At 56.4% G+C, this 27,856-nt stretch overlaps 1 protein-coding gene across 2 annotated transcripts in view; it reads left to right on the top strand.

Annotated features, from left to right (window-relative positions):
- Ap1m1 (adaptor related protein complex 1 subunit mu 1) overlaps window positions 1-25,252 on the top strand; it is a 28,926-nt gene extending 3,674 nt beyond the window's left edge. The window contains exons 2-13 of one of the 2 annotated variants that reach the window (XM_027932620.3): window positions 2,362-2,518; window positions 4,672-4,739; window positions 5,407-5,537; window positions 6,487-6,634; window positions 7,794-7,829; window positions 16,582-16,708; window positions 17,337-17,479; window positions 17,818-17,889; window positions 18,486-18,644; window positions 21,899-22,024; window positions 22,451-22,526; window positions 22,634-25,252. In XM_027932620.3, coding sequence (XP_027788421.1) covers window positions 2,362-2,518; window positions 4,672-4,739; window positions 5,407-5,537; window positions 6,487-6,634; window positions 7,794-7,829; window positions 16,582-16,708; window positions 17,337-17,479; window positions 17,818-17,889; window positions 18,486-18,644; window positions 21,899-22,024; window positions 22,451-22,526; window positions 22,634-22,656 — 1,266 coding nt within the window. In that variant the 3' untranslated portion in view covers window positions 22,657-25,252. The remainder of the gene's footprint in view (window positions 1-2,361; window positions 2,519-4,671; window positions 4,740-5,406; window positions 5,538-6,486; window positions 6,635-7,793; window positions 7,830-16,581; window positions 16,709-17,336; window positions 17,480-17,817; window positions 17,890-18,485; window positions 18,645-21,898; window positions 22,025-22,450; window positions 22,527-22,633) is intronic. The other variant, XM_027932621.3, reaches the window with a different exon arrangement.
- The last annotated feature ends 2,604 nt before the right edge of the window (window positions 25,253-27,856 follow it).

Raw genomic sequence — 27,856 nt, 5'->3', positions numbered from 1 at the left:
CCTTCAGCCATGCTTGGTCCCCGTCTCTCCTGTCCCTTCAGGCCTTGATTCGAAGGTCATGCCCTCGGGAAGGCCCCCAGTGCCCCCTAAGCAAATGCCTATGCCTTGGCTACCGCCATGCCCCAGGCCCAGCACAGTGCCACCTTACAGGGGCACAGAATGCATACATTTTTTAAATTTTGGTTTTTGTTCGCTGTGGTACTAGGGATTGAACAGGGGCACTCTGCCCCGTCCTTTTTGTTATTTTGAGGCAGGATCTCCCCAAGTTGCCTGGGCTGGCTTCGAACTTGCTGTCCTCCTGCCGCAGCCTCCCAAGTAGCTGGGACGACAGGCGTGTGCCGCTGTGCCCGCCAGCGCGTGAGCACCTGGGCAGCCCTGGGGGGGGGGCAGGGGAAGCAAACTGTGCCCTGCTCTTTCCTTTGAGCACTCTGGGGACCCAGAGGCCCCTGTCCAGCCAGCATCCCCCAGACTCTGGATCCCTGGAGAAGAAAGTGGACCATGAGAAACCAGGGAAGTGGCGTTTAGCAGCAGAGGTGGCCCTGGAGCCCGCTGGGGCTGGGGTGAGGCACTGACTGCTTCACTCGCCGTGTGACCTCAGGCAGGCAGCTTCACCCTGAGGGCCATCCCGTCCGTCTCTGAGGACCACGGGCCTGCCTTAGGGTGATGGCCAGGAGGACAGGTGGGAGTCCCCCGGCCGGGCCGAGCTCCCCCACAGGGCCTTTTCCCAGAAGCCACAAAAGAGACCAGGAGAGGCACCCCTCTCCCTCTCCCTCTCCTGCCCTCTCCTGGCTGGAAGCTTTGAAGACTGTGTTTCCTGAGGTGGCAGTTCCCGGCATGGGGGCTGCGCCGTGGCTTGGCCCCCAGAGCTCAGCAGCTCCAAACTAGCCCAGGCTGGCCCAGCAGGAGCCGCTTCGCTTCACATCCTCCGGCCAGGGGTCATCTGCATGTGACAGCTGCACTGAGTTCAGTGTGCGTTTGATGAGATCAGTCACGTGTACAGCCTGGGAAAAGAGCCACACAGCCCAGCACTCCGAAGTGCCCTTTCGCCCCTTTGCTGTCCAGCACTGTCCCCAGCAGCCACTGATGTGTTTTCAAGAAGTTTATGTGTAAGTGCAGCCGCGCCGGCTCTGCCTCCTGTCTGGTTCCTTTCCAGTGCGGAGATTCTGAAGTCCCTCTGTGTGGGTACAGGACAGCTGGCCCGCCAAGTCCTCAGGCTCCACACCCCTGGGTTTACCCTAACATAGACCAAAAGTATCTGAAAAAGGCCAGGGGCGTGGGGCACGCCAGTAATCCCAGCAGCTTGGGAGGCGGAGCAGCCTCAGCAGCCACGAGGCCCTAAGCAACTCGGCAAAACCTGTCTACAAATAAGACAAGAAAGGGCTGGGGCGGGCTCCGTGGTTAAGTCCCCTGGTTCATCTCTGGTACCCGTGCCCCCCAAAATTTACCCACACTGAACATGTACAGACTTTTTCTTGTCATTATTCCCTAAACAATATGGTGTGACAACTGTTTACGTAGCCTGCGTGTTGTCTTAGGTGCTGTGACCCATCAGGAAACGGGCCGGAGTCTACCGCGGCTGGGTGGAGGTTCCATGTGGGTGCTGGGCCGCTTGACACGAGGGGCTGGAGCAGATTCTGGTGTGCTGGTGGGGCAGGCCCTGGGACCAGTCCCCTGCAGATACAGGGGGTGACTGTGGTGTGTTCCTTTCTGTGGCTGCTGGCTGTCTGCGGTGCGCATGGGCCGAGTCTTCCCTCTGTTCCCCTGCTGAAGGCTGTGGCCTCCAGGTCTGTCTAGTGCAGAGCTGCTGCAGGCGTGCTCCGACCCACAGTCCTGTTTCTCTGGGGTGGACACCTACGGGAAGGCGGCTCCTGCGGTAACTGTGGCTTGACTTTTTGAGACACTGTCAGACTTCCCATCGTGCTTGCTCCGTTTTTCAGCTCTGCCACATGTGGGCAGAGGGTCCTGATCCATAGGTGGGAGAGGAGAGGGGCTCTCCTGGTCGGGCTGCAGGTGTGATCTAGTAAACTGAACCTTCAGGAGCGAACAGGACCCCGACACGGGCAGGAGAGCAAGTCGCGTTGGCGCGGGACGCCTCCGTGAGGGCCCGTGCAGGGAGCTGCTTGGCCTGGTGTCTCTGAGCCAGCGCTTCAGACCTGGGCCTTCCCTCCAGAGCCCTCTCCTTGCCAAGAACCACAGTTAGTGGGGGCGTCCTCACGTTCACCTGGAGGGGGAAGTGGCCTCTGGTCTAGTTCCTGTCCCCAGGAGGACAGGACAGCTGGCACATCTCGCCCCTGCCTCAGGGCCCAGACTGCAGCACCCCAGGTGAAAGCCCCTGTCTGTCCTCTTCCTCCCCGACCCCAGGTGCTCATCTGTCGGAACTACCGTGGCGACGTGGACATGTCGGAGGTGGAGCACTTCATGCCCATCCTGATGGAGAAGGAGGAGGAGGGCATGCTGTCCCCCATCCTGGCCCACGGGGGTGTCCGCTTCATGTGGATCAAACACAACAACCTGTATCGTATCCCTTTCCTGGAGTCCTGTGTGAACACGGGAGTGTGTGTGTCGACACGTGTGTGTTGCCTACACACGCGTGCCCCCAGGGCCGGTCCAGTACCGTGCAGGGTACACAGCCCTGTCCTTCCAGAGCTCCCTGCTGCCCAAGGAGATAGGCTAAGAACACAGCATGACAGGTGATGGGTGGGGAGGAGGGGGCAGGAGGGGGCCCAGGAAAGGAGGTGACATCCTGGAAGAGACCTGTAGGAAGGCCAGCACGCAGGGCAGGGGGCATAAGGAACACTGGGCCCAGGTGAAGCTCCTGCGAGGGGCTGCAGCTGGAGCTGGGGGTGCGGAGCAGGAGCAAGGCCGGCGTGGTCAGCGGCTCTGCAGCCGGGTCTAGAGGAATGTCACCCAAATGTGGTGGGAACTCCTGGGAGGGCTTCAGGCACATCTGCATTTCTGGCTGCTGAGTGCACCCTTTTAGGGAAGAGCAGTGGCCACGAGGAGATGCGGAAGAGGCCAGGCCAGTGTCCACATGGGAGGGGAGTTGGCCTGAACCACAGGGCAGCGAGCTACAGAGATGGGGAGAGGTTTGCTCAGATCATGGAGTCTCCTCCCTGCCTCCGGCCAAGCCAGACTGCCCATGGGGCCCAGCTGGCCATCCTGCTTCTTGGACCAGGTCTCCAAGCACCTCTGGTACCCACACTGCTGCGGCAAGGCTCGGCTGTGCCGTAGCCAGCCCGTCTGGGCCCCTACAGCAGCTGAAGTGGCAGAGGCCGTCCCCTCCTCCCACAGTGCAAGGGAGCAGCAGCCCCCTCCAAGGGCCGGGGCGGGTGAGCTGGTGCACACACGGCCCCACTGTGTTTGCAGGGACGCGGGAACTTGCCATGCAGGTGCGCTCCATGGGCCACCGCACGCCCAGAGCCTTGGGACCGTGGCCTCCGGCCTCCCTGCCACCTTCCCCCACTCTGCACTGCCGGGAGGCCAGCCTGCTGGTGCGGGGCTCATCTGCGGTGGGAGGGGGTGGCCCTCCTCTGGCCTCTGCTTAGACTTCGCCCTTCTCCAGCAGGCCAAGACGGCTCTGGAGAGCCTCTGGGCAATCTGTAACTCAGGGAGTTGACCGTTCTCTGAAGCCACCTGGGTCTGGGCCGCACACACCCAGGTGTGGGGAGGGGCCAGGCACTGATGCGAGCTCAGCAGCAGCCATCAGACCAGTGTCCCTCTGGATCCCCACATTCCACACAGGGACAGCTGAGGAAGAGACAGTGAGGGCTCACCCCTCTGGGCGAGTGGACATCCTCCCACCCTAGCCTGGTCCCCAACTTTATCGTCTGGTGACAGTTTCCAGAATGAACCCGACTCTGAAGGCCAGGAAAGTCACCACTGCCCCCTCCCTGTGTCTCCGGGAGGCCTGTTGCTGGCTGCAGGAAGGGCCTGCCCTCCTCTCTCTCCACAGCGCCCATTTCCTGACCTCTGTGCTGTGCGGGGGAGGGTGGAAGTGAGGTGGACGTGGCCCCTGCCCACCCTCCCTCCATCCCAGAGCTCATGCTTGGCACACAAGCCACCTAGCTCAGGCATGTCACGGACAGGGATTTCTGTGGTGCCACATACAGGCCTTAGAGGGACCAACCTCCCTGGTGGCTCCAGACCCATTCAGGAAAGAGGAACAGGAAGTGCCCAGCACCTGCTGGCCCTGTGGAGGCAGGGGCTGGTTCCTGCAGGAGGGGAATCTGGGCCAGGCACCTTACACAGCAAGTCTGCGCTCAGGCCCCCATTAAACAGGGAGGGACGTTGAGGTTACATTAAAAAGATCCGCTTCGGGGGCCACTCCCATTGCCAAAGCCGGCAAGAGCTAGCGGCAGAATTGGCCCCAGCCGTGTCCCAGGGGTCCTGGCCGGGAACCTGACCCATCTTTGGAGGAGCAGGACTGGTCGGTCCTGTCCTGGTTTCTCTTCTTGGAAGAGGCCATCCCAGGCCACTTGTCATCTCTGTGATTCTCTGTGTCCTCAAGTGCTCCCTGGGGGCTGGTAACTGCTGTGTCCCAGGCCTGGCTGGAGCCCCGGGCCTGCTAACCCCCCTTGCCACAAGTAGATGGCAGGTGGTGTGACGGGACGCGAGAGGCAGGGCCTGTGGGCAGAGCCGCGTGGGAATGCTCCTTAACCAGGCTCCGTGCAGTGGTCGCCACCTCCAAGAAGAACGCATGCGTGTCTCTGGTGTTCTCCTTTCTTTACAAGGTGGTGCAGGTGAGCGTCCTTCAGGGGCTGAGGAGTGACTCTGCTCTCGCGTCCCCGTTTGTGGCCATCCCTAGGGAGTTCTGAAGCCAGAACTCTGGAAGTGGGAAGGGGCACCCTGCCTTCTTGCACTTGGGGTTCTGTGGCCTTTGTAATTTCCCCGCCTGGTGAGGTCAGGAAGTGGACAGAGGAGGTGGGGCAGGGACAGGGACGAGCCCTGAGCCGGGAGGAATGATGGAGGACCAGCTGGCAGTCGGGTTGGGGAGGTGGGTTGTCCCGGGCTCTGCTTAGACTATTCAAGGCCCAGTTGCTTGGGGCCCACCTTGGGGGGGTGGCTGACACGTGCCAGGTGTCAGCACAATTAAAGAGAGGCTCTGGGGAGGCCACAGGCCCGTCGGGGGGGTGTGGATCTAGGAGGGACGAGAATGGAACTGTGGGTTGGATCCAGGGCTTCTGGTCAGATGTTGGAGGGCGTGTGCCCAACCCCTGCTGGTTCCCCCCTCACAGACAGCCAGCGCTGTCCTGCCTGCCTTCTCCAGGCCGAGTGCTGCAGAGCACGTCACCAAGCCTGGGATGTGTGCGCAGGGCTGTTGGCTCTGCCTGGAGGCGGAGGAGTGTGCGGCCCCTTCACCCCGTCTCTCCTCCCAGCGCTCCTCCCACCCCCACCCCGACACCACAGGTGTTCTCCGAGTACTTCAAGGAGCTGGAGGAGGAGAGCATCCGGGACAACTTCGTCATTATCTACGAGCTACTGGATGAGCTCATGGACTTTGGCTACCCCCAGACCACGGACAGCAAAATCTTGCAGGAGTGAGTGGGTGGGGAGGGCACCATGGGTCAGGTGGGGCCATGTCATGACATCATGTCCTCAGGTTTGCAAGTGGGAGAAGCAAATGTATATCCCTGCTGTCCCCCTCACCCTCCCATCTCCAGCTGGACCTGAGCCTTATTTATTTGTTACTGGGGATTGAACCCAAGGTGCTTAACACTGACCCTCGTCCCCAGCACTTTTCATTTTATATTCAGAGACAGGGTCTCACTGAGTTGCTTAGAGCCTCGCTAATTTGCTGAGGCTGGCTTTGAACTCGGGATCCTCCTGCCTCAGCCTCCCAAGCCGCTGGGATTACAGGCGTGCGCCACCGCGCCCAGTGTGGACATGGGTTTTAGATTGAGCTGTTCTGGGTGGCTTAGGGTCCTTTCTCCACAACATCTCTCATAACATGAACATTATTTCCTGTTGTAGCCACATAAATGCCCTGAATCCCTTGCTTCTGCTCACATGCCCATCTCATAGGCTCTTCTTCTGCTGGGTGCGGTGGCAAGCCTCTAACACCAGCTACTCGGGAGGCTGAGGTGCAAGGATTGTGTGTTCAAAGCTGGCCTCAGCCCCTTAGCGAGACCCTGTCTCAAAATAAAAAGTTTTTACAAAGGGCTGGGCCTTAGCTCAGTGGTAGCGAGCTTGCCCAGCATGCACCAGGCCCTGGGCCCCGCAGCCCTGCAGTCAGTCACACATGCATGCACTTGAACACACATCCCCGAAACACTGTCTCCTTGCTCCCCGAAATAAGTGCTATTGGTTGTCGCTGGATTCTGTCAGCCTGCTGGACAGCACTCAGGGGGTCCTGTCCTGGAGCCCACGCCAGGGAGGGGCTTCCATGTGGCTCAGGTGGACCTCCTGCTTCCACCCTGCCCTGCCCAGATGGCCACCTGAAGCTTCCGTGCCAGTACAGGTGACACCTCCTTGACTCTGGCCCCACAGGTACATCACTCAGGAAGGCCACAAGCTGGAAACAGGGGCCCCGCGGCCCCCAGCCACCGTCACCAATGCAGTGTCTTGGCGGTCTGAAGGTATCAAGTACCGGAAGAATGAGGTGTTCTTGGATGTCATCGAGTCTGTGAACCTCTTGGTAGGCTTCCTTCTTTCTTGCTTTTTTTTTTTTTTTAAGTATTTTTTTTTTAGTTGGACGCAGTATTTTTATGTGTTTATTTTTATGTGGTGCTGAGGCTCGAACCCAGGGCCTCGCATGTGCTAGGCAAGCGCTCTACCGCTAAGCCACGACCCTAGGTTTCTTCCTTGCTTTTTAAAAAATGTTGTTGAGTGCTCCATCATAGGAAAAAACTAATTTTAATTTTAATAATGGCAAAGCCCTAAGAAACACGGAGGTTGTGATAATCGGCATCAGCAGTGTTGAGCCTGCTGCTCAGGAAACAGGTTGCGTTAGCCAGAGAGCACTTGTTCTGACACTCAGTACATGCAGGTAGTTTAAAAGAAAGAAAGTGTAAAAAGTTAAAAGCTAAAGTTCCTGTCATCAGAATGACCTCCTCCCTGAAGGACTGTCATTGTCACTCCTCGGACCTCATGTTGGATGTCCAAAGGGTGTTGTTTTCCAGGGCGCGGAGAGCGTGCGGGGTGGTTCTCCAGGTGCTGCCTTGGTTTGGAGGGTCTGGGTTGGGTTCTGGTCCACTGTCTGGTGCCTGGCTTCGTTTGCTTTCAGCACTGGGGGACCAGGGCCTCAAGCATGCTGGGCCGATGCTCTGCCACTGAGCCGCACCCCAGCCCGTCTGGTTTGTTCCTTTAATTTGCTTTTTAGCTATTGAGTAAAGTTGCTCGTTGTGCCTGTGAATGTCAGCCCCCACTCAAACCTGTGCACTCGTCCCCCAGCCAGGGTGGAGACCCTCAAAATGTCCATCCCTCGTGTTGCTCCCTTGTAGCCCACTCCCCTCGTCCCCAACCCCAGGCAGCCACCATCTGTGCTCAGTTACTGTCGCGTGGTCTTTGAGATTGTCACCTGGATGGCATCATCCTGCAGTGCAGCTGTCAGGGGGTGTGAGGAGCCACACGTTGCGTTGTCAGTGCAGTGCCTCGCGGGGGTCCAGGTTCCGTGTGTCCACCGCTGTTTCCTCTCTGTGCCCTTCTCTTTGTTTTACATTCTGAATGAACCACAGTGTGATTCTCCATTCATTGAAGGACATTTGGGTCATTTGCCAGTTTTTGGCAATAAATGAGTAGTGTTGCTGTGTGTCGTGTTCGGGGTCGTGTGTGGACATGAGTTTTCATTTCTCTAGGGTAAATACCCAGGAGTGGGATGGCTGGGTCACACGGTAAGTGTACGTTTAACTTTATAATAAACCACTGAACTCCCCTTTGCACGCTCACCAGCAGCGGGTGGGGATTCTGGTGGCTGCGCCCCCGTGGTCTTTTTTACTTTGTGCACCCCCTTCTAGGGCGTAAGGAGTGTTCTCTCGGCAGAGTGCCCGTCTGTGTTTCCCCAGGGCTCCATGACGTGCAACGTGCCTTTTTGTGTTGCCTTCTCACCCCTGAACCCTCTGTGGAGCAATGTCTCTCTGTGTCTCTGAGCACTTTACAATGGGATTGCTGGTTTTCTTACTGTTGAGTTTACAGGTTCTTTATATCCCAGATACAAGTCTTGGTCAGGTAATCGGACCAGCAAGTATTTTCTTCTCGTCTATAACTTGCCTTTTTATTCTCTTAGCAGTATCTGGCAAAAGTTTTTAACGTTGGTGAAATCCAAGTATCAAAAGCATTTTTTATTGCACTTTGGGTGTCGAGTCTGACTCATTGCCAACCCAAGTTGAGGCCAGCCTTCTTCTGCACTGTCTTCTCAAGGCTCTATAGATTGTATTCAGATCCACAGCCCATTTTGAGTTGGATTTTATATAAGGTGGGAGGTTTTATATCCAGGTTTCTTTTTGCATATACAATAATTTTTTTGCAGTTGTTCCAACACTGTTTTTCTTTTTTAGAAGAGTACCCTTTCTCTATTGAATTGCTTTCACACTTTTGTCAAAATTAACCTCACTCTGTTTCTGGCCTGTCTTCTCTTCCAGTGTCTGTGTAGCTGTTGTGTCTGCATATTCCACTGTCTGTACTGTGCCCGTCTCTTCTGTTGGCCTATGTGGCCTTCTATCCTTACATCACTAACACACCGTTTTGATTGTTGTAATTTTATAAGAAGTCTGAAAATCAGTATGATTTTATGATTTATTCAAAATAGTATTATTTTGTGTGTGTGTGCCGGGGATTGAACCCAGGGTGCTTAACCACTGAGCCACATCCCCAGCCCTTTTTATTTTTTTTATTTTGAGACAACATTCTTCATTTTAAAATGTTTTATTCTAGTTCCTTTATATAAAATTTTGCAATCAGCTTATCTATATCTACAAAAGTTCTACAGAGGTTGTGACTGGTCTTTTGTTAACTCTGTAGGTCAATTTGTTGAGATTCGATATATTTACTAAATTAAGTCTCCCAATCAATGAACAGAGAGGGAGAGAGGGAGAGAGTGTGTGTGTGGGTGTGCGCGTGAGAAAGGAAGAGAGATTGGATTTCTGTCATCAATGTTGTGTAGTTTTTACTGTGACCGCATTGTTAGAGTTATACCTAAGCACTGCATTTTTTCAAGTGATTTATTGACTGTGAACAATAAAAGCCCTCTGTAGGTGAGAAGGACGTTACTTTTCCTGATTCCTGAACTCTCACAAGTGTGGGCTTAGCGGGGCGGGCACTCGAGAGTTTATGGTCCCCTTATTTTCATTCATCTTGGTTTCTTTGTTCGAGGGGGTAGGTAATAGGGATTGAACTCAGGGCCCTCGACCACTGAGCACATTTCGTATTTTATTTAGAGACAGGGCCTCACTGAGTTGCTTAGCTCCTTGCTTTTTGAGGAGGCTGGCTTTGGACTCTCCATCCTCCTTCCTTAGCCTCCCTGCCGCTAGGATTATGGGTGTGTGCCACTGCACCCAGCTTCATCTCTGGATTAGAATGTCAGGTATCAGCAAGAATTTCATCTTTTGAAGCTGTTATAAGTTATATATTTTAATTTAAATTTCCAACTGGACATCACCAGGGTTTAGGAATGAGACATTTGTTTGCTAACCAGGTCCCGCAACCTTGCTAAACCCACTTATTCTTTTTTTTTTTAAGTTGTAGATGGACACAATACTTTTATTTATTTTTATGTAGTGCTGAGGATCGAACCCGGTGCCTCACACGTGCGAGGCGAGCGCTTTACCAACAAGCCACAACCCCAGTGCCCTAAACCCACTTATTCTTGAAGTGCTTTTTGAATTCCTTGGGACTTTCTACATAGATGTATTGGCCATAGACAGGGACAGTTTTATTTCTTCCTTTTAATAAAATCTTTATGCCTTTTCTCTCTTTTCTTGACCTATTACCTCATTAAAACTTTCAGGGCAGTGTTGACTGTGAGCGTTGAGAGCAGACCTTCTTTCACTGCTAACTAGGAAGGCAGCTGTCAATGTCCTGTTTTCATGTTAGAAGTTCCCTTTTATTGCTAATCTGCTGCAAGATCTTTATCATGAATAAGTGTTGTATTTGTTAAATGCTTTTTCTGTGTGAATTGTTGCCAGCATGGGGGTTTCCTTTTTTAGATTTTTGTTTGATGTTTGTTTGCTTGTTTTTTGCCATGGTGGGGCCGGAGCCTAGGACCTCCCGTGCTAGGCAGGCTCTCGCCAGCCTCACCCCACCCAAGATGTTAACATGGTGGTGTCCGCCAGCTGCTTTCTGATGATTGAACCAGGCTTGCATTCCTGGAGTAGATCCAGTTGGTCTTGGTGTGCTATTTTTTATGTATTGTTGGCTTTCGTCTGCCTGATATTGTACTGGAGAGTTAGGGCTCTGTATTCATAACAAAGTCTGGTTTGTATTTCTCGTTTTGTAATACTTAGGTTTGGTTTGGTATCAAGGTAGTGATGTCCTTATAAAATGATCTGGGAAGTATTTCCTCCTCTTTTCTGAAAGAGATTATATAGAATTGGTGCTAATTATTTAAACATTTGTTAAAATTCACCAGTGAAACTATGAAACTAAGCAGTGATTTTTTTTTCAGAATGTTTTTAACTACAAATTTCAACTTTTTATTTCATTACTATTTTTTTATTTTAGAGCTTGGTCCATGTCACATGACTTGTTGAGTGGTGTTTATAGCAATCCTTTAGGTCTTTAATGTCTGAAAGTCTATGCTGGTATTTCCTCTTTATTCCCGGTACTGATCATTTGTGTTTTCTCTCCTTTTTCTTTATCAGTTTTGTGAGGTGTTTACCTATTTTATTGATCTTTACAAAGAATCAGCTTTTGATTTCATTGATTTCCCCCCCCCCATTTTTCTGTTTTTTTCAATTTTATTTCTGCATCATCCCTACTATTTCTTTCCCCTTAATGAAGGTTTCTCTTCTCTTTCTAGTTACTTAGGTAAAGCTGTAGATAGGAATTTGAAACTTTTCTTCCTGTCTGAAGTAAACCCTTAATGCTGTAATTTTCAAATCATTGTTATTTAAAACATCTCACAATCAATATGTTGGGGTTTTATTTTTGTTTGAAAATACCTTCAAATTTCCTTCGAGACTTTCCTTTTGACAATGGGTTATGTTTAAATTTCTGAAGGTTTGCAGATTTTTGTCATCCTTTGTCATTGATATTTAACTCCATTGTTGTCTGAGGACATACCTTGAATAATTTCAGTTCTTTAAAATGTGTTAGGTCTGTTTTAAGGACCCAAGAATGCTCTCTCCTGGTGAGAGCTCCATGTGTGTAGCCAAGGAGTGTGTCCTCTGCTGTCCTTGGGTGGCGTGTGCTGTGAAGGCCCGTTAGATCCAGCTGATCGATGGCGTTGTTCAGTTATTCCAGCAGTTTTGGCAGTGCTCTGCTGCTTGTCACCCTTTACTGACAGAGGGGGTAGGGTGCCTGCCTTCACGGTGGCTGTGTGTCTTTGCCACCCTGCTCTTGGGCACCTACGCATTTAGGCTTCTCATGTCTTCTTGATGAACTGAACCCTTTATTATTATGCCACGTCCTTCTTCATTTCTGATAAGTGTTCTGCTCTGAAGTCCACTTTGCTATCAACACTGTCGCCCCAGCGTTTTGCTTTGTTTGGTTGGAGGTGCTGGGAGTGGAACCCGGGGCCGGGCAGGCGGTTAGGCCCCAGCCCCAGTCTCTCTGGTGCACTTGTGGTTAGTTTTTTCACGGTGTACGTTTTTCTTTTACTTTTTCTCTCATCCTTTTACTTTAAGCCTTATACACAAAATGACCATAAATTTTTAAAGATCTGATGATCTTTTTTTTTTTGATAAAAATAACTAGTTGCCCAGGCTATCTTGAATTCATTTTATCTTCTTGCCTCAGCTTCCTGAGTAGTTAGGATTCCAGACTTGTGCCACCGTGCCCAGCTGTAGTCTCTGTCTTTTAATTGCATGTGTTTAGGCCATTCATACTTTTTGTGACTGAATTTGGACTGAAGTCTACCATTTTGTCATTTGTTTCCTGTTCTCTGTTTTACTAATAGTCATCACCACATAATGACATCTTGGTCAACAATGGACTACATATATGATGGTGGTCCAATAAGGTTTTAAAGGAACTGAATATTTCCTGTGACCGGGTGATGTCATAGCTGTCATGTCACATGTTGGTGATGCTGGTGTAAACACACCTACTGTGGTACCAGTCATATAAAAAAGTACAGCACATATAGCTGTGTGCAGTGTGTAATGCTTAATAGTGATAATGAACGACTGGGTTATTGGTGCACGTATTTACCATGCCACAGTTTATCACCATTTCCAAGAGTCCTCCTTTTAGTGTTTTTTTTTTGTTTGTTTGTTTGTTTTGCCATAAAACTGTGTTGTGTGATCACAGCAGCAGTCTCATACGTCTTGTGTTACCACGGTCTCTGGATTGCACCGAGAGGCCGTGTCTAGTTATTGACTTGTGACCTCTATGCATCTAGGTCCGTATGAGTGTACTTATGATGTTGGCACAGTGACAAAGTCACCTAATGAGAACATAGCCTGGTCATTAAACACGGGTGACTGTACTTGTGATTTCAGAGTTACTTGGAACCAGCCTCCTACACTTCCTTTGGTCTGTGTGAACACTGCTATCCCTGGATGGTAGAGTCGTCCTGTCTGTTACGTCTGCGTATGTGGAAAAGCCCACCAGACACCCGAACTCCTTTCTCAACTGTGAGACCCACTGCTACCTGAGAGGAGAGCAGTCCCCATAGATACCCAGGTGCTCACCAGTCCTCTGGCATCATTTTCCTTCCATCTAAGACGTTTCTCTTAGCGATTTTTATAGTACAGGTCTGTGGGACACCAGTGTCCTTAGTATTTTAAACATGTTGGGCTGCTGTTCCTGGTGAGGCGTCCCCAGTCGCTCAGGTCCTTGTCCTCTGTGGGTCATGTGTCGTTTTGCTCTGGCTGCTCTCCCAGTCTTTCTTTGCCTTTAGTTTTCAACAGTTAGGTTTTATTTTTCCTGCTGCTGGTGATGAAATCCAGGGCCTCTTGCATGCTCTGCGAGCACTGTACCGTCGAGCCACGTCTGCGTCCTGCCGCAGTTAGACTTCAGACATCAGGTGTGGGTGTCTGTGCGTTCCTATTTGTTTGGAGTTCATTCCCCTGTCTTTCCCTGCGGTACTGGGTACTGAAGCCAGGTCCTCCCCACATGCCGGCCGGTGTTCCGCTACTGCGCTCGGCCCAGCCCTTCACTCACCTCCTGAGTCTGTAGGTTTAGTCTCTCACCAAGCTCAGGAAGTCTTCAGCCACGACGTCCTCAGGTATGTTTTTATTTCACTCCATTTCCTTCTGGACTCCAGTGCCACGGGAATGTCAGACTTCTGTTATTGTCCTGTGGGTCCCCCAGACTCTGTCCTTCCCATCTTCTCTCCATTGTACCCACTGGATCATTTCTGTTGATCTGTCTTCCGGTTCACAAGTTCACTGACCCTCTCCTGTGTTGTCTCCTTTCTGCTTTTCATTTTTATTTTAGTTAGTGTATTTTTTTACTTCTAAAATTTTCACCATTTAATTTTTCTAAGTGTCATCTTTTCTTTGCTGAGACTTCCTATTTCAGTATTGGTCACAAGCATGTTCATGATTATAAGGTGCCTGTTTAAAGTCCCTGTCAGATAATCCTGACATCTGTGTGTCAGCAGTAACATCCATTGATGGTATATTTACCACGCAGGTTGAAATTGCCATGGTCTTCATGTGCTGCGTAATTATGAATCATATCCTGAACTCCAAATTACTACATGATGAGATTCTAGGTCTTATTTAAATAATATGGAAAATGTTGGTGCTTTTGTTTTATCCAACAGTTGACCTGGTTTTGTCCAGGCCACAAATTCCAGCCCAGTGCTGTGAGCTGAGTCCCAAGCCTCGGGGCCGTTCACTTTTTTGCCCAGTGGTCATTCTGGGGCCCGGGTGGTCAGCTCGGCTCTGAGTGGGGGGCGAGTCATACGGCACGAGGATCAGACTCTCACGCAAACTCCAGAGTGCTCTGGAGACACGACTTCTGGGTGGCTTTCCTGAGTCCCTCTCTGCGCTCTATCCAGCCGTTCCCTTTCCCCCGACCGAGCCCGGGGCTCCAGCTGGCCACTGTGGGGTTCACCGACGGGCCTCACACAGGTGGGGACAGGGAAGAGCACAGGGTTGCCCATCCTGGAGCAGCAGCCAGCGTCACGGGATGGCCTGGGCCCGGGACATGAGAGAACAGAACTGTCCCCCCGAGTTCCCCAGTTCCCCTTCCAGCCCCAAGTGAGCCGAGGCCCTCCAGTGCCGTCTGCCCACAGTGCTCACTTCCTCCAGGGCCTTGTGTCCAGGGCCCGCCATGGCCGTCAGTTCGCAGTGAGGCTGGTGGGGCTGATGGGAGCTGCCGCCCTCCTGCAGCACCCCCAGCCTGGCCTGGCCTGGCCTGCTGATCCGTCACGTGGGCCCAGGGTGTGTCCCTCTGGCCGTCACAGCAGGGCACAGGCCATGCTTGCTCATCTGCAGGTGTGTGCTGGCGACAGCTCCCTCACTGGGTCGGGACTTCCAGAGGGTGGGGTCTCCAGGCCTGGAGCTGCCCGAGAGGGGACTCCTCTAGAAGATCGTTCCACAGCTCTCGCTGCGACCCTGTGTGCCGAGAAGGTGACCTCGTAAACCACCGTCCCCTTCTGCCTAGGAGCCCTCGTCTGAATTGTTGGAATTGTTGGGGTCCTCTGGGGTGGAAAAGCAAATCTAGGGGTGCAGCTTAGAGCTAAGGGGGACAGCACCTAGCCATAGTGCATTGCTGCGTGTGGCTCTGCCCAGGATCCCACTCCTTCATAAAGGTCACCACAGGGGCCCATGTGAGAGCGTCACCTTCCTAAGTCTGACTGCAGACCTGGTGGCTGGGTCAACATTTGTCTCCAGATTCCTGTCATGTGGATGGAGCAGGGGACCTTGCAGCCAGTCGCCCTTGGTAAACATCTATCTGACCCATGCCCTGTGGAGGGCACTGGCTTTGGGTGGCCGGGCAGCCTCGGCTAAGGCGCTTGGCCCGACAGCTGCCCTGAGGCAGAGACCGGCCTCATGAGCTGGGAGGCCTTCTGGCTGTGCTGCCTGGGCTTGCCGGCCAGGGTTCGGGACACCTGCTCAGGTGAGGGGGCAGCTCCCAGAGGAGGGGGCCCGGGGGCCCTGGAGCGAGGCAGGTGGGACCCCCAAGACTTGGTCCTGGAGCTCAGGGGTCCAGGTGCCTGCCTGGTGCTGGCTGAGCAGGGAGCGGCCTGGCCTCCCTCACTGGAGGGTGCTGCAGGCGGCGGCAGGGCGTGGGAGAGACCAGGGTGCTGCCTGGGCACAGGCGACGGGAGGCCAGTGGGTGGGAGTGGACGGGGGACAACGGCAGGAGGCGGGCCTGCAGGGCCTTGTCCTTTCCTGTGCCTTCCTCAGAGTTGTAGTCCCCTTAGCCCCACCGTTTCTCCCCTCCCCTCAGTGACAGCAGCCTGGGGGGACCTCCGTTTGTCCACCCGGTGCTTTTTAGATGCTTGTGTGAAAGATGGGGCGATGTCCTCCTCTGTAGACACCCCACCTTGGGCCCTCCCTGCACCCTGGGCGGGTGCACCCTGGCGTGTGGCCCCTGGGTCTGAGCTGACGGCCCTCAACGTGCTTGCCAGCGTGGCCTTGCCCGTGCAGAGTGACCGCGTGAGCTGAGGCAGGGCTGTGGTTCCCTCCTCCGTCCTCGGCCCAGGGCTTCCCTCTGTGCTGCAAAGTCCTCCTCCCTAACGGGGGCTCCCGGGACGGGTGGTGGGTGCAGGCTGTCACCTGGTGGCATGTAACCGCACTCTCAAGTGTGTCCTGGGTTATGAGTGCAGTGAGTAGCGGCCCCCTCCTGTCACCTCTGGTCACAATCCTTGCCCCATAGGTGCCCCGAGAGTGTGTCGGGTGGCCTGGCACAGAGGCTGTGGTCCTCTGGGGCCTTAGCTGCTGTGCCTGGACGTGTTTCGTTAATCGTCACTTTGGATTGAGGGCTCTCAGACTTCAGGGCAGCCCTGGGACGCGGGGAGGGCCAGGACCCGGATGTTCCACCTCTGACCACCCTGGGGAGGAGGGGCCGTAGGCCCAGGTGGAGAATCAGAGACCTGGAGAAAAGTGAGAGCCGCGCCCCGCCGCCAGGTGAGCAGGGCTGGCAGGGTCCTGCCCCGGGTCAGCTGAGGACGCGGCCTCAGAGGAACCAGCTGCTCGGTCTGTTCAGGGGTCACTCAGGGGCTCCCATGTGAGAGCATCTAGGTCAGTTCCTGGCGCTGCATCACCAGGCCCAGTGTGGCCCGAGACCTATGAGGTGGGGCCTGCAGTGTGTGTCCCCCTGGTCCTAGCAGGGGGCTGGACAGAGCCCCTCGAGCCCAGAGCTCTCAGCCTGGCGTGGGTTGGGAGCGGGGTCTGTGCCTGGGCTGCCCCCGCCAGGGCTCATGAGGGGGAGCGTGGAGACAGGAGGGACGCCGAGAAGAAAGCCGTGGGGGGCCGCCGCGTGGTGGGGACACTGGCAGGCGGGGCCCCTCACACCAGCCGCCGTCTCCAGGTCAGTGCCAACGGCAACGTCCTGCGCAGCGAGATCGTGGGCTCCATCAAGATGCGGGTCTTCCTCTCGGGAATGCCGGAGCTGCGCCTGGGCCTCAACGACAAGGTCCTCTTCGACAACACGGGCCGTGAGTACCAGGCCAAGTGGGGGGCGGGCGGCGGTGGCCCGGGGCGGGCTTCACGGGGCTGCTCACCATGGAGGAGAGGCCGGCTCGAGCACATGGCCTGGGGCATCTCACAGGGCTCACAAGATGGCGAAGGAGACGCCAGAGTGGAAATCCCAGAGTCAGGTCCCAGGCCACCCAGGGCTGGGGAAACCCAGGGAGCACTGTAGATGTCAGCGAGCAGCCCCAGCCTCGCCTGCACCGTCAGGCCAGGTCTCCCCCCTGGGCCGTGGGAAGGTCACAGGAAGTGGAAGTGACCTGCAGCACTTCCTACGGTGGCCCAGGGCTGTCTCTCCCGGGCATTGTCAGCCCATGAGGGTGGCTGGGCAGGGGCACCCCCGGTCCCCTTAGTGAGGTGGGAACAGGTTCCAGCAGGAGGGCACGGGGGGGGGGGGGGGGGGGGGGCCTGGCCCTTCAAGGAGCCGAGCCACCGATCATCAGCAAGTGTGTCCAGAGCAGCCCTGTCCCCAGGAGCACAGCAGGCACTCGTCATCAGGTGCCACCAGGGAGGCGAGGGTCAGCAGGGGTGTCAGTGGGCCCTGCTCTGCCGGGAGCCCAGGGCTCACCCTCCCTCCCTCCCTCCCTCCCTCAGGGGGCAAGAGCAAGTCTGTGGAGCTGGAGGACGTGAAGTTCCACCAGTGCGTGCGCCTCTCGCGCTTCGAGAACGACCGCACCATCTCCTTCATCCCGCCCGACGGCGAGTTCGAGCTCATGTCCTACCGCCTCAACACCCACGTGAGTGAGGCCCAAGGCCCTGTCCCCAGGGGTGTCGCGCTCCACGAGGTGGCCCCAGGGCAGGCACGGTGTCTGCCCACCCCCACTCCATGGGCAGTGTCCGGCTCCAAGGAGACCGAGTCCCGGGGCCGGAGCTCCCTGAGGCAGCAGGACGCAGCCCCTCCCCCGGCCAGCTGTGGTGGCCCTGCAGGCCCTTGTCCAGGCAGCACTCCGCCTGTGCTGGCCGAACACTCTTCCCAGGGCCCTGGGCACCGAGACCCCTCCCTGGAGATGGCCCTTGCCCTAGGCCTCCCCCTCCCACCCGAGGCACTTATGAGACAGTGCGTCCCCTCCCCCAGGTCAAGCCCCTGATCTGGATCGAGTCTGTGATCGAGAAGCACTCCCACAGCCGCATCGAGTACATGATCAAGGTCAGCCGGGAGCCGGGCAGGGCCAGCCGTGTGCCGCCCACTGAGGGCCTTCCAGTGGCCCTGGCCCATCCGTGGCCTCGGGCATCGGCTTCCATGAGGGCCGGGGTGTCACGGGGCTGCCATCTGTGCTGCCTCAGTGTGGGCTCAGCTGGGGGGGTGGCCAGGGACAGGAAAGAGACACCACCCAGGGCTCCCTTCAGATGGTGCCACTTCCTTGGAGGGGCCTGTGGCCAGGCACAGGGAGGCTCCCCAGAGTGGCTGCCTGCCAGGTGGACGCTCACCTCTCCATGACACTCCAGCCCATGCCAGGCTGGGGACACAGACATGGTCCTAGAAGTCCAAGGCCAGGGGGAGATCTGGGAAGCCACGGAGGCTTGGGGGACAGGCAGGAGACACCCGACTTCAGAAGCCAGGCTCAGGGGGGCGTTGAGGGTGGGGGAGGGTGGGAAAGTGCCTGGAGATACCAGGGCTCATCGTTGGGGAGCAGATCTACAGGCCAGGCTGAGGGGCTGGGGTCCTGGTGGCCCTGGGTGGCTGAGCTGGGCCATCTCACCTTCACCCTCCCAAACCTTGAGCCAAGTCAACCCCCTCTGCAGGCCAAGAGCCAGTTCAAGCGGCGGTCCACTGCCAACAACGTGGAGATCCACATCCCCGTGCCCAACGATGCCGACTCACCCAAGTTCAAGACCACGGTGGGCAGCGTCAAGTGGGTCCCTGAGAACAGCGAGATCGTGTGGTCCATCAAGTCCTTTCCAGTGAGTACCCTCCCCCAGGCTCTCCCTGCTCCTCCTCCAGGAGGTCAGGAAGGCCAGTGCGGCTCTGGTGCTGTTGAAGGTCCCTAGGTGACACCAGCTCTTTGTCCGTTGCTGCTCGCCCTCTCTGGATCCAGGGGCCCAGCTACAGCTTGGAAGTGTGTTCGGGAAACAGGAAGGGCACCTCCTGGCTCCTCCTCCTCTCTCAAGATGGTGTTGCCCTTCAGCTCCCAGTTTTTGTATCTGCACTTTCTTATTGGGGTCGCCAGTCACCATCCCCCACTGCAGGCAACTGCGTTGTTTATAATCTTTGGCTTTAGAGACACTTCAGCGGTTAACCTTGTGCCTGTGTCATCCTGTGTCCTGGGAGTGTGGCTTCGGGGAAGGTGGGTCGCAGCCTGCAGAGATTCCCCAGGGAGGGCAGCAGCAGAGTTGCTGTCAAGCTTTCAGACTTCTAAGCAGAGAGAGTGGACTGTGGCTGTGCCACTGTGACTTGCTCTTCTCCTGTTATCAGCAGTGCTTTTCTTGTGACTAAGGGCCATTTGCATTTCTTTTTCTGGGAACTAGCTTTCTCTTGCTCAATTTTTTTGGCAGGTTGGGTCCTTTTCTTGGTTTCCAAGTGCTCTTTACATATGGGCTGGATGGGGACCTTTTCGTTGGTGTAAGTGGTGTATGGTTCACTCTGGACTTTGTTTCTGGCATCTTCTGCTGATTGTGTCCTTGTTTCATTGTTAATATTGTGGTTTAACGTCGTCACATGTCTGTCTTTTCCTTGTGTTGTGTCTGGATTTTAAGTCATGCTTTGGAAGCCTCCCCGTTCCTAGCACAGAGGAATTCACCCACGTTTGCCTCCAGAGCCCGTCGGTGGCATGTCTGGGTCCCCTGGGAGCTCGGCCTGGTACACGGGAGGAGACACAGAGCCGCGTTCTCTGTCCAGAGGTCCATTCAGGTTCCTTTGTCATTTACTAACGAGTCTGTCTTGCCACAGTTTGAGATGCCGTGTTCACCAGGTCCAGATTTTCACGTGGCAGTCGGTCTATTTCTGAACTTCCTCTAGTCTGTCCATCCGTGCAGGGAGGCGCTGTCTGAACTAGCGCTTCATTCTGTTTTCACATCTGGCGCCCTGCCCGCCTAACGGCCCTACGCCCTGGGCGCTTCCCTCCACTGACCTCCCGGCAGCCTTCGCGGGCTTCCTTTTCCTCCCAAGCATTGGAACCCGCGGGTCTGCACAGGCTGCTGTTAATGGGGAAGAGTAACGCCTCAATGAGCCGAGCTGTCCTGTCCCCGAGCCACGTGGGCCTGTTTTAGTTTGGTTTTTGATACCAGGGATTGAACTCAGGGGCGCTCGGCCACTGAGCCACATCCCCAGCCCTATCTTGTATTTTATCTAGAGCCAGGGCCTCACTGAGTGGCTTAGGGCCTCAATTTTGCTGAGGCTGGCTTTGAACTCTCGATCCTCCTGCCTCAGCCTCCCAGCTGCTGGGACTACAGGTGTGAGCCACCGCGCCTGGCTTCCTTTATTTCTTGTTTTGTGTATTTTTGACTACCTTTTTGGGCGGGGGAGGGGATAAGGTTACCTAGTGGTTTGTCTGTTTATTTTTTTTCCAGATTTGTTTTTGACTTTATTTGTTGTTTATTTTCCTTTCCTATTTAAGTCTTTAAATTAATTTTATTTTATCTCATTTTTTGCATTCCTGGGGGGACCAGGAATGGCCCACACTCTCCACTGAGCTCCATCCCCAGCCCCGAGTCTTTTTTTGTCTGAGTCACATGTTCAATTCACTTATTTTTGTTTTAAAGCTCGTTTTTATACAGGTGTCTACGCTGTAATTCTGGCTTGTAATACTTTACATTATTTTCTAAAATAATGTATTCAGATAGAGGTTGTTTTGTTTTGTCTTTTAAACTTCCTGACGCAGGTGGAGGGAGGCTTCTCTTCCCGTGTCCCCGCCCTGTAGGTGGAGGTGCGGCCACAGTGAGTCCCTGTGCTGTCCTTTATGGACTGAGGGAAGATGAAGGCCTCGTTCTCAGCCCCCAGCGCAGCGCCGTCCACCTAGACAAGGGCCGGGCCCTAGCTGGTGCCTCCTGCGGCAGGTGCCCGTCTCGTCCCCTCTGCTCTGTGGAAGTGGCTGCCGCGCTGTTAGGTTCTCAGGAACTGCTTTGTCTTCCCTGGGAGTCCAGGCCTGGGGCTGTGCAGCGGTGGCCTGTCCCCCTCTTCAGGGGGCGTTCTTGCCCAGGTCCCCTGCTGTGACATCAGTGGCCTCCTCTTCCTCTCGTGGCTTCTCATTCTGGCTTGAGTCAGTCTGCAGTCCTCCCCACTGAGGGGGGATGAAGTGGGGGACCCGCCGTCTTGGGGGCCCTCTTCCCAGTGTCCCCTTTCCTGCCTGCTCCCTTTGCTCCCAGGGCGCAGTGTGGGTGCAGGTCTGGTTGGGCAGGTGGCGTCCAGACGAGAGGTGGGCTCCCCTCCTGCAGCCGCTGTTGGCTGTGGCTGTCCAGCTGCCCTCCTGCTTCCTGGCCACACTCGGGCCGCCGTCTCCCTGGCTCTGGGGGGACGGGCAGACGTCTAGGAGGGAGCTGAGGCTTGAGGACGCGCCCCCTCTGGGGCCGAACAGACAGCAACCCCTGCTGAGCCTTGGTCAGGCCTCTGGGGACCAAAGACTGTGGTGTCCCAGTGTGGCCAGGGCAAGGAGAGGGTCATGCCGGCCCCCCCGGCCTTGCTCTGGCCCCACCTCTGGAGTCGCTGCTCACTCCTACGCCTGAGGCTGCTGCCCCCCGACCCTTGGGGAGCAGGACCTGGGCCAGCCCTCGGTCAGCACTATCCCTGGGGTCCTGCTCGTCACCTCTCCCTGTCCACAGGCTTCTTGACTTGTCCCTTTCCCGTTCTGCCCTGACATTGGTCACATGGAGCTGTCCCTTAGACCTTAGGCTGGCAGGTGGCCTGTCCCCCAGCCCCTGCCTGTGCCTTCTGCTCAGTCCCTTGCTCCTCCCCCCAAGGCCACGCTGTCTTGTTGGCCTCCATGGCAACTCGTCTCCTCTTCCTGAACCTTCTGAAGCCATTTTGCTTCTGAGAACTCATTGCCTTTCCTCAGAGTGGCTCTGGCTGCCCACTGCGGCCCGTGGGGGCAGACGTCAGGCAGGGGGGACAGGCCTGGCAGGGAAAGTGGGGCGCTGGGCAACCCGAGCAGACAGGCGGGGTCCCGGGGCCAGCGCAGCGTGGGCTGCTGTGGCGGTGCTGGCTGACTGTCCCCCCTGCCCAGGGCGGCAAGGAGTACCTGATGCGGGCCCACTTTGGCCTGCCCAGCGTGGAGGCCGAGGACAAGGAGGGCAAGCCCCCCATCAGCGTCAAGTTCGAGATCCCCTACTTCACTACCTCAGGCATCCAGGTACGTGGGCTGCAGCGGGGCCGCGGGGACTGGGCGTCAGCGAGCGCAGGCCACATGCAGTGGACTCGGCGCGAGCAGCGGGAGAGGGCCGCCACTCAGCCTGCCGCGGGCACAGGAGGCTCTGCTCCCCGGGCCCAGCCCCACCAGGGAGAGGCCTGCACCCCGCCCTGCAGCGCGTAGCATGGCAGGCTCCCCTCAGAAAGCGCACGGCAGCTGAGGGTCATGGAGGGTCTGGGCGGCCTCTTGTCCAGGAGGCAGCTGCCCGGCGCACAGCCTGGCTCTGGGCCTCCTGTACCCAGGGCTCCGACGCTCACCTCGGCCTCCTGCGGCCCGTGTTGCCCCCCTCACGGCCTCCCCGCCAACGGGAGGAGGGTCGGGGCGCGAGGAGAGGGCCACGCAGGTGCTCAGCTCCGTCCCGTGTCCCAGGTGCGCTACCTGAAGATCATCGAGAAGAGCGGCTACCAGGCGCTGCCCTGGGTCCGCTACATCACCCAGAATGGAGGTGAGCGTGCCCTGCCTGGGGGTGCCGAGGGGTCACCAGGCAGCCCCGGGTGGGAGCGGGGCCCTGGGAACGGAGCCGAGGGTGGACGCCTCCCTCTTGTCTCCTAGATTACCAGCTCCGGACCCAGTGAGGGGCCACCACAGCCAACGCCCCGGCCCTGCCGGCCTCGGGGTTCCTGGTGGGAGCACCGGGTCGTACCTGCCAAGCCCGCCAGATGAGGAGGGCCACCCCCCGACCCTGGCCGCCACCCCGGCCTCTGCCCGGGGACCTCCCTCCCTCTGCAGGCCACCTGCTCTGCCATGGACACTCACCTCGGAAGACCTTTCCCAAAGAGACTCGCCCCTCAGGAGTCTTGTCTCTTTGTCCCCTGAAGTCCAGGGAAGGACGTGAGGTCGCCCCGCTAGAGGTACAGTGATAGCCTCCGTGCTGTCCCGCCCCAGCTGCCGGGGCCTGGCTCACCCGCGCCAGCTGCCCGCAGCTCAGCTCCCTGCCTCCCAGGGCAGCGTCCGCCTCGCCGGCAGCAGGGACATGGTTTTGTTGAAGACGTTGTTATCGCTGTTCCCAGAGCTCGGCTTTGTGCGTTTCTTGCTGCTCCTGTGCCCGCCTCCTGCCTCCGGGCAGCTCTCCGGGGCGCCCTCACCTACTCGCCACCGCCCGCGGCCCCCTCCCACGATGGCGATGACCTGCTGCCCTCAGCGGCTGCCTCTCGGGGGCCCTGGCCTGGACTCACAGCCTCCCTGGTGGCACCGTCCCAGGGTCACCCAGACCTCATGGCGCCGTCCCTCAGCCAGATCAGTGTTTCCCCAAAGGGGAGGACGTCTTAGAGCGGCCCAGAGGGTGGGCGGTCACCAGCCCTGCCCGGCCCTGCCCTCCCACCGTGCTTGTCACAGCTGCATTAAATGCCATCATTGCACCCCCCACCCGCCTTCTCTCGGATGCAGCAGGGTAGGTGCTGCTCCACGGCCACCACGGCAGGCGTGGGGCCCACCTGGCTGTCACTGACCTTTGGTGTGGCCCCATGAGGCCTACTGTCCCCTAGCACCTCCCCTCAGCCCCCAGCTGAGAAACAGGAACAGGCTGTCAGGACGACACACCCCCTTCCCTGGACACTGGGCTGCCCCTGGGCCCGGGGCCACCAGGAGGCCCTCAGGCCGTTCTCTCCCCTTGAGGGATGCCTTCAGCCCCCGGGGGCCACAAGCTGCCCCGCCCTGTGGTGACGCCTTGGAGTGCAGTCCTCGTACCAGTGGCCAGCAGCCCCACCGCCCTCTGGACACCAAGTTCGGGGCCCACCCGGCTGCCAGAGCAGGAACCTCACCAAGCGCCAGGGGTGCCGAGGGGCACCGCAGGCTGAGGATCACGCCTGGTCTGTGGCGGGAAACGGGCCTGCGGCAGAGTCTTTTGTCCCCCCAGGCCCAGGCCCACAGCAGCCACCCTAGGGCCTCTCTGCAGAGGAGCCTGCTCTCACCCACCGTGGGGGGCGGAACTGCAGCTTGGGCTCTTGCCAGCCGCACTCTGCAGAACCCTGTGGCCCAGGAAATGGTGCCGGGCAGGTCAGGGCTCCAGTCTCCATTGACCTGACCCCCCGCCCACTGCAGAGACGCAGAAATGGGTGATGTGAGGGGATGGGGGCCGCCCTGTGGCTCAGCGGCAGAGCACTTGCCTGGCCCGTGCAGAGCCCTGGCTGCCAGCCCCCGCACTGTGCCCAAAAGGAAAAAAGTCACTGTCCAAATGCAGAACATCTGCACCTCGGAGAGCAGAGACAGAGCAGGCCCCAGCAGGGCAGCCCCTTAGGCAGAAAGCGGACGTCCCCAGAGGAGCCGCGCGAGTCAGGAGAGGAGAGCGCACAGGTGGGAGGAGGCGTCTCAAACTGGCAAGAGAAGAAGAACCTAGAACTCCATGCCCATACCTAGAAGTTCTCCCCATAAAAGACCCTTAAAGAGAAGGAGCGGTGAGACCGCGTCCAGCACTGAACAGCAGCCGTTGGTGACCGATGCTGTCCCAGTGACGTCAGAAGACATATGGAAGGGGGCAGGTGACTGCTGAGTGCCTTCCAGGGGCTCTGGGCTGATTGGGAGGAGGGGGAATTTTAAAGTGTAAAGAGGCTGCGTGTTCACTGTCGCCCCCAGACAGTGCTGGGCGAACAAACACGGGGTGTTCTGACACTTTCACAATAATAGGTGGTCCCCAGAGGCACCAAGTGGGCGGGGACGCCACGCAATGGGGTAGGGAGGCTCTCCCGGCACCAGTAAGGCCCACACTTCGAGGCCCAGGGCTTCGTCCCCAGCACCCCAAGGAAACAACAGCTACACTAATACTTTGGGATACCCTGTCCCCCACCATTAGAAGCACAGAATAAGAAGCCCAGGTGTTGCGACTCACGACGGTGTAGGGGGGCCAGAGCTGCAAGGTAGGTGCTGTGCCACAAAGTTCAAAATCCAGCTGCATCGTCTATAAGACACCCCCTGAAAGCACTGACAGGAAGAGCATAAAGATGTTAAAAGATACCAAAAGAAATGCCTTTAGTTACATAAATATCAGACAGAATAGACTTTAAGTGGGGAGCAGTCAATGTCCCAGACCCCCCAAAAGGTCCCACAAAGCCCCAAGCATTACTTATTTTTCGGTAATGGGGAAAGGACCAGGGATGCTTTATTGCTGAGCTAAACCCTCGGCCTTCTTGTATATTTTATTTTAAGATGGGATCTCATTAAATTGCTGAGGCTGGCCTTGAACTTTATTTTTTTTGGTACTAGGGATTGAACCCAGGGGGTGCTTAACCACTGAGCCACATCCTTAGCCCTTTTTATATTTTATTTAGAGACAGGATCTCACTGAGTTGCTTACGGCCTTACTCAGTTGCTGAGGCGGACTTTGAACTCACCATCCTCCTGTGTCCCAAGCCATTGGGATTAGGCAAGCACTACCGTGCCTGGCCTGGCCTTGAACCTTCAGTCCTCCTGTCTCAGCCTCCCAAATTGCAGGGATTACAGGTGTGTAATCCCACCTTCTAATAATTATTATTATTAGAATCCACACTCTCTAGGGGATTCTCAACAGAAATGAGTTCAACAAAGAAAAAAATAAAAGTATTTCCTAATATAAGAGATTTTTAAAGCACACTTCTACCAGGTGATGAAGAGGAAAGTGTAGTGAAAATTCGAAAAACTGCTAAGGTTTGCACGTGTCTCCCCCAAAATTCAGGTGTCGGGCCTTAATGGCCATGTGATAGCCTTAGGAAGTTGTGCCTTACGCCGGGCTCTGGCACACCCCTGTGGTCCCAGCTACCCGAGAGGCCGAGGCCGGAGGATCGCAAATTCAAGTCCAAAATAAAAAAAAAAAACGGGGGTGAGAATGTGGCTCCGTGGTAAATGCCTCTGAGTTCAATCCCCTGTTCTGGGAGGGGAGACAAAAGGAGGTTGGGCCTGTAGGAGTTCAGGTCCTGGGACTCCTCCCGCCACCATAAAGGGCTGGTGGAGGGAGTTCTGCCCCCTGCCCTCTGCCCTCCGCCATGTGAGACGCAGCAGGGAGGCCCGGTGGCACCGGGTGCCGCACCTGGATCTTAGATTTCTTAGCTTCCAGGACTGAGCAAAGTACACTTCTGTCCTGTGCCAGTCGCTCGTCAGTGGCGTTGCCACAGCAGCCCAGTCAGACTGCGGGTGTCACCCTGGGGGAAATACTCAGAGGGCGGGAGGTCCCCGAGGCAGCGGGGAGAAGTGGGGCCATAGCCGGTTTTCAAAGGAAGCCAGGAGACAGCTGAGTGACTTTGCTACCGCCACCTACACCAGAAGCCCCAGAAGGCACCTCAGAACGCGCTGGACGCGCCTGCCAGCTGGACTCCACCAGGGACAGTCCTGACCCTGGTGGAAGGAAAAGACACGAGAAGAAGAAAAAGCAACGGAGTGGACCCCGCAAACGGGCCTGAATGACGGTGTCCCCAGGAAGCGCAGCGGGATCAGGCTGCACCAGGGAGGGCCGGCAGGGGACGTGACCCAGGCCCCAGCTGGTCTGGGAGGAGGGCTTCCAGGCGGCCTTTGCATCACTGTGACCAAAACACCCGACCAGGAAAACTCAGAGGAGGGAAAGTTCAGGGGTGGGGCGGGGGGCCTGGGTCCCATCCCTGGCACCACATAAAGATAAAAACAAAATACAGCTATCGTGACCACCTACAACTAAAAAATTACTAAAAAAAGCGTTGACTTGGGGCTCATGGCCCCAGAGTCACCTCCACCGAGGGCCACTCCATGCTCTGGGCCCAGGGGGAGGCAGACGTCATGGCGGAAGGGACAGCGGAGGACAGCTGCCCCCTCGTGGCAGGGTCGGGAAGCAGAGAGGAGGGAGAGGCCCAAGGGAAGAACCACCCTCCAGGCACCCCCCAGTGAGCCGCCTCCTCCCCAGCCCCCCTGCCCCGGTTACCGCCCGTCGGCCGCTCGCCCCAGGATGGACCCCCTGGGCCACGGATCAGGATCTGATCACCCCACCTCCGAGTACCCCGGTACCCCCATTCACAGGAGCTGTGACACGGGGCCTGACAGCCAAACGCTGACGGGAGGGAAAGGACCAGATCCCTGTGTTCAGTTAGTGTGCCCCCTTAGCATCTTATGTCCCCAAGGCCCCTTGCTCTGAAGTCTTGGTCACCAGCTGTGGTGCTCCTGGGAGGTGGAAGGACCTTTAGGAAGTGGAGCCCAGTGGGGAAGGTGGTCACTTGGGCACCAGGCCCTCTCTCCCTCTTTCCTTCCTAGAGGCCGTGAGGGGAGTGGCCTCCTCCACCATGGACTCCCACCAGAGGCTCTGTGCTGCCGCAGGCCCAGGCAATGTGTCCAAGCAACCGCGGACTGAAACCAGGAGGCAGAACAGGCTCTTCCTCTTTATAAGGTCATCTTCTCGGGTGTTTCCTTGCAGGGATGGAGAGCTGGTCCACACTCCAGCAGGCACTTGTGAGTCAGGGTGGGGGCCGGGGGCTGAACTCGGGGATGCTGTACCACTGAGCTACTCCCAGCCCTTTTTATTGTATTTTGAGACAGGGACTTGCTAATTGCCCAAGTGGCCTCAAATTTGTGATCCCCGGCCTCAGCCTGCCCTGCAGCTGAGATTACAGGTCCATGCCACCCATTGGCTAAGTATGCATTTAAACTTGTAAGGGAGTCACTAAAATGATCAAAGCAGAGCTGTGACTTCCAAAGGTTCAGAGGAAAACCATGATTGCTGTTTTTTTGATATTATTAATTGTAGGTAGACACATCTTTATTTTATTTATTATTTTTTGTGTGGTGCTGAGGATGGAACCTAGTGCCTCACGCGTTAGGCAAGTGCGCTCCACTGAGCCACAACCC

This window comes from Marmota flaviventris, chromosome 1, assembly GCF_047511675.1.
Source record: "Marmota flaviventris isolate mMarFla1 chromosome 1, mMarFla1.hap1, whole genome shotgun sequence".
NCBI classification, from domain to species: Eukaryota; Metazoa; Chordata; class Mammalia; order Rodentia; family Sciuridae; genus Marmota; species Marmota flaviventris.
This window is presented reverse-complemented; position numbering and strand designations above follow the sequence as displayed.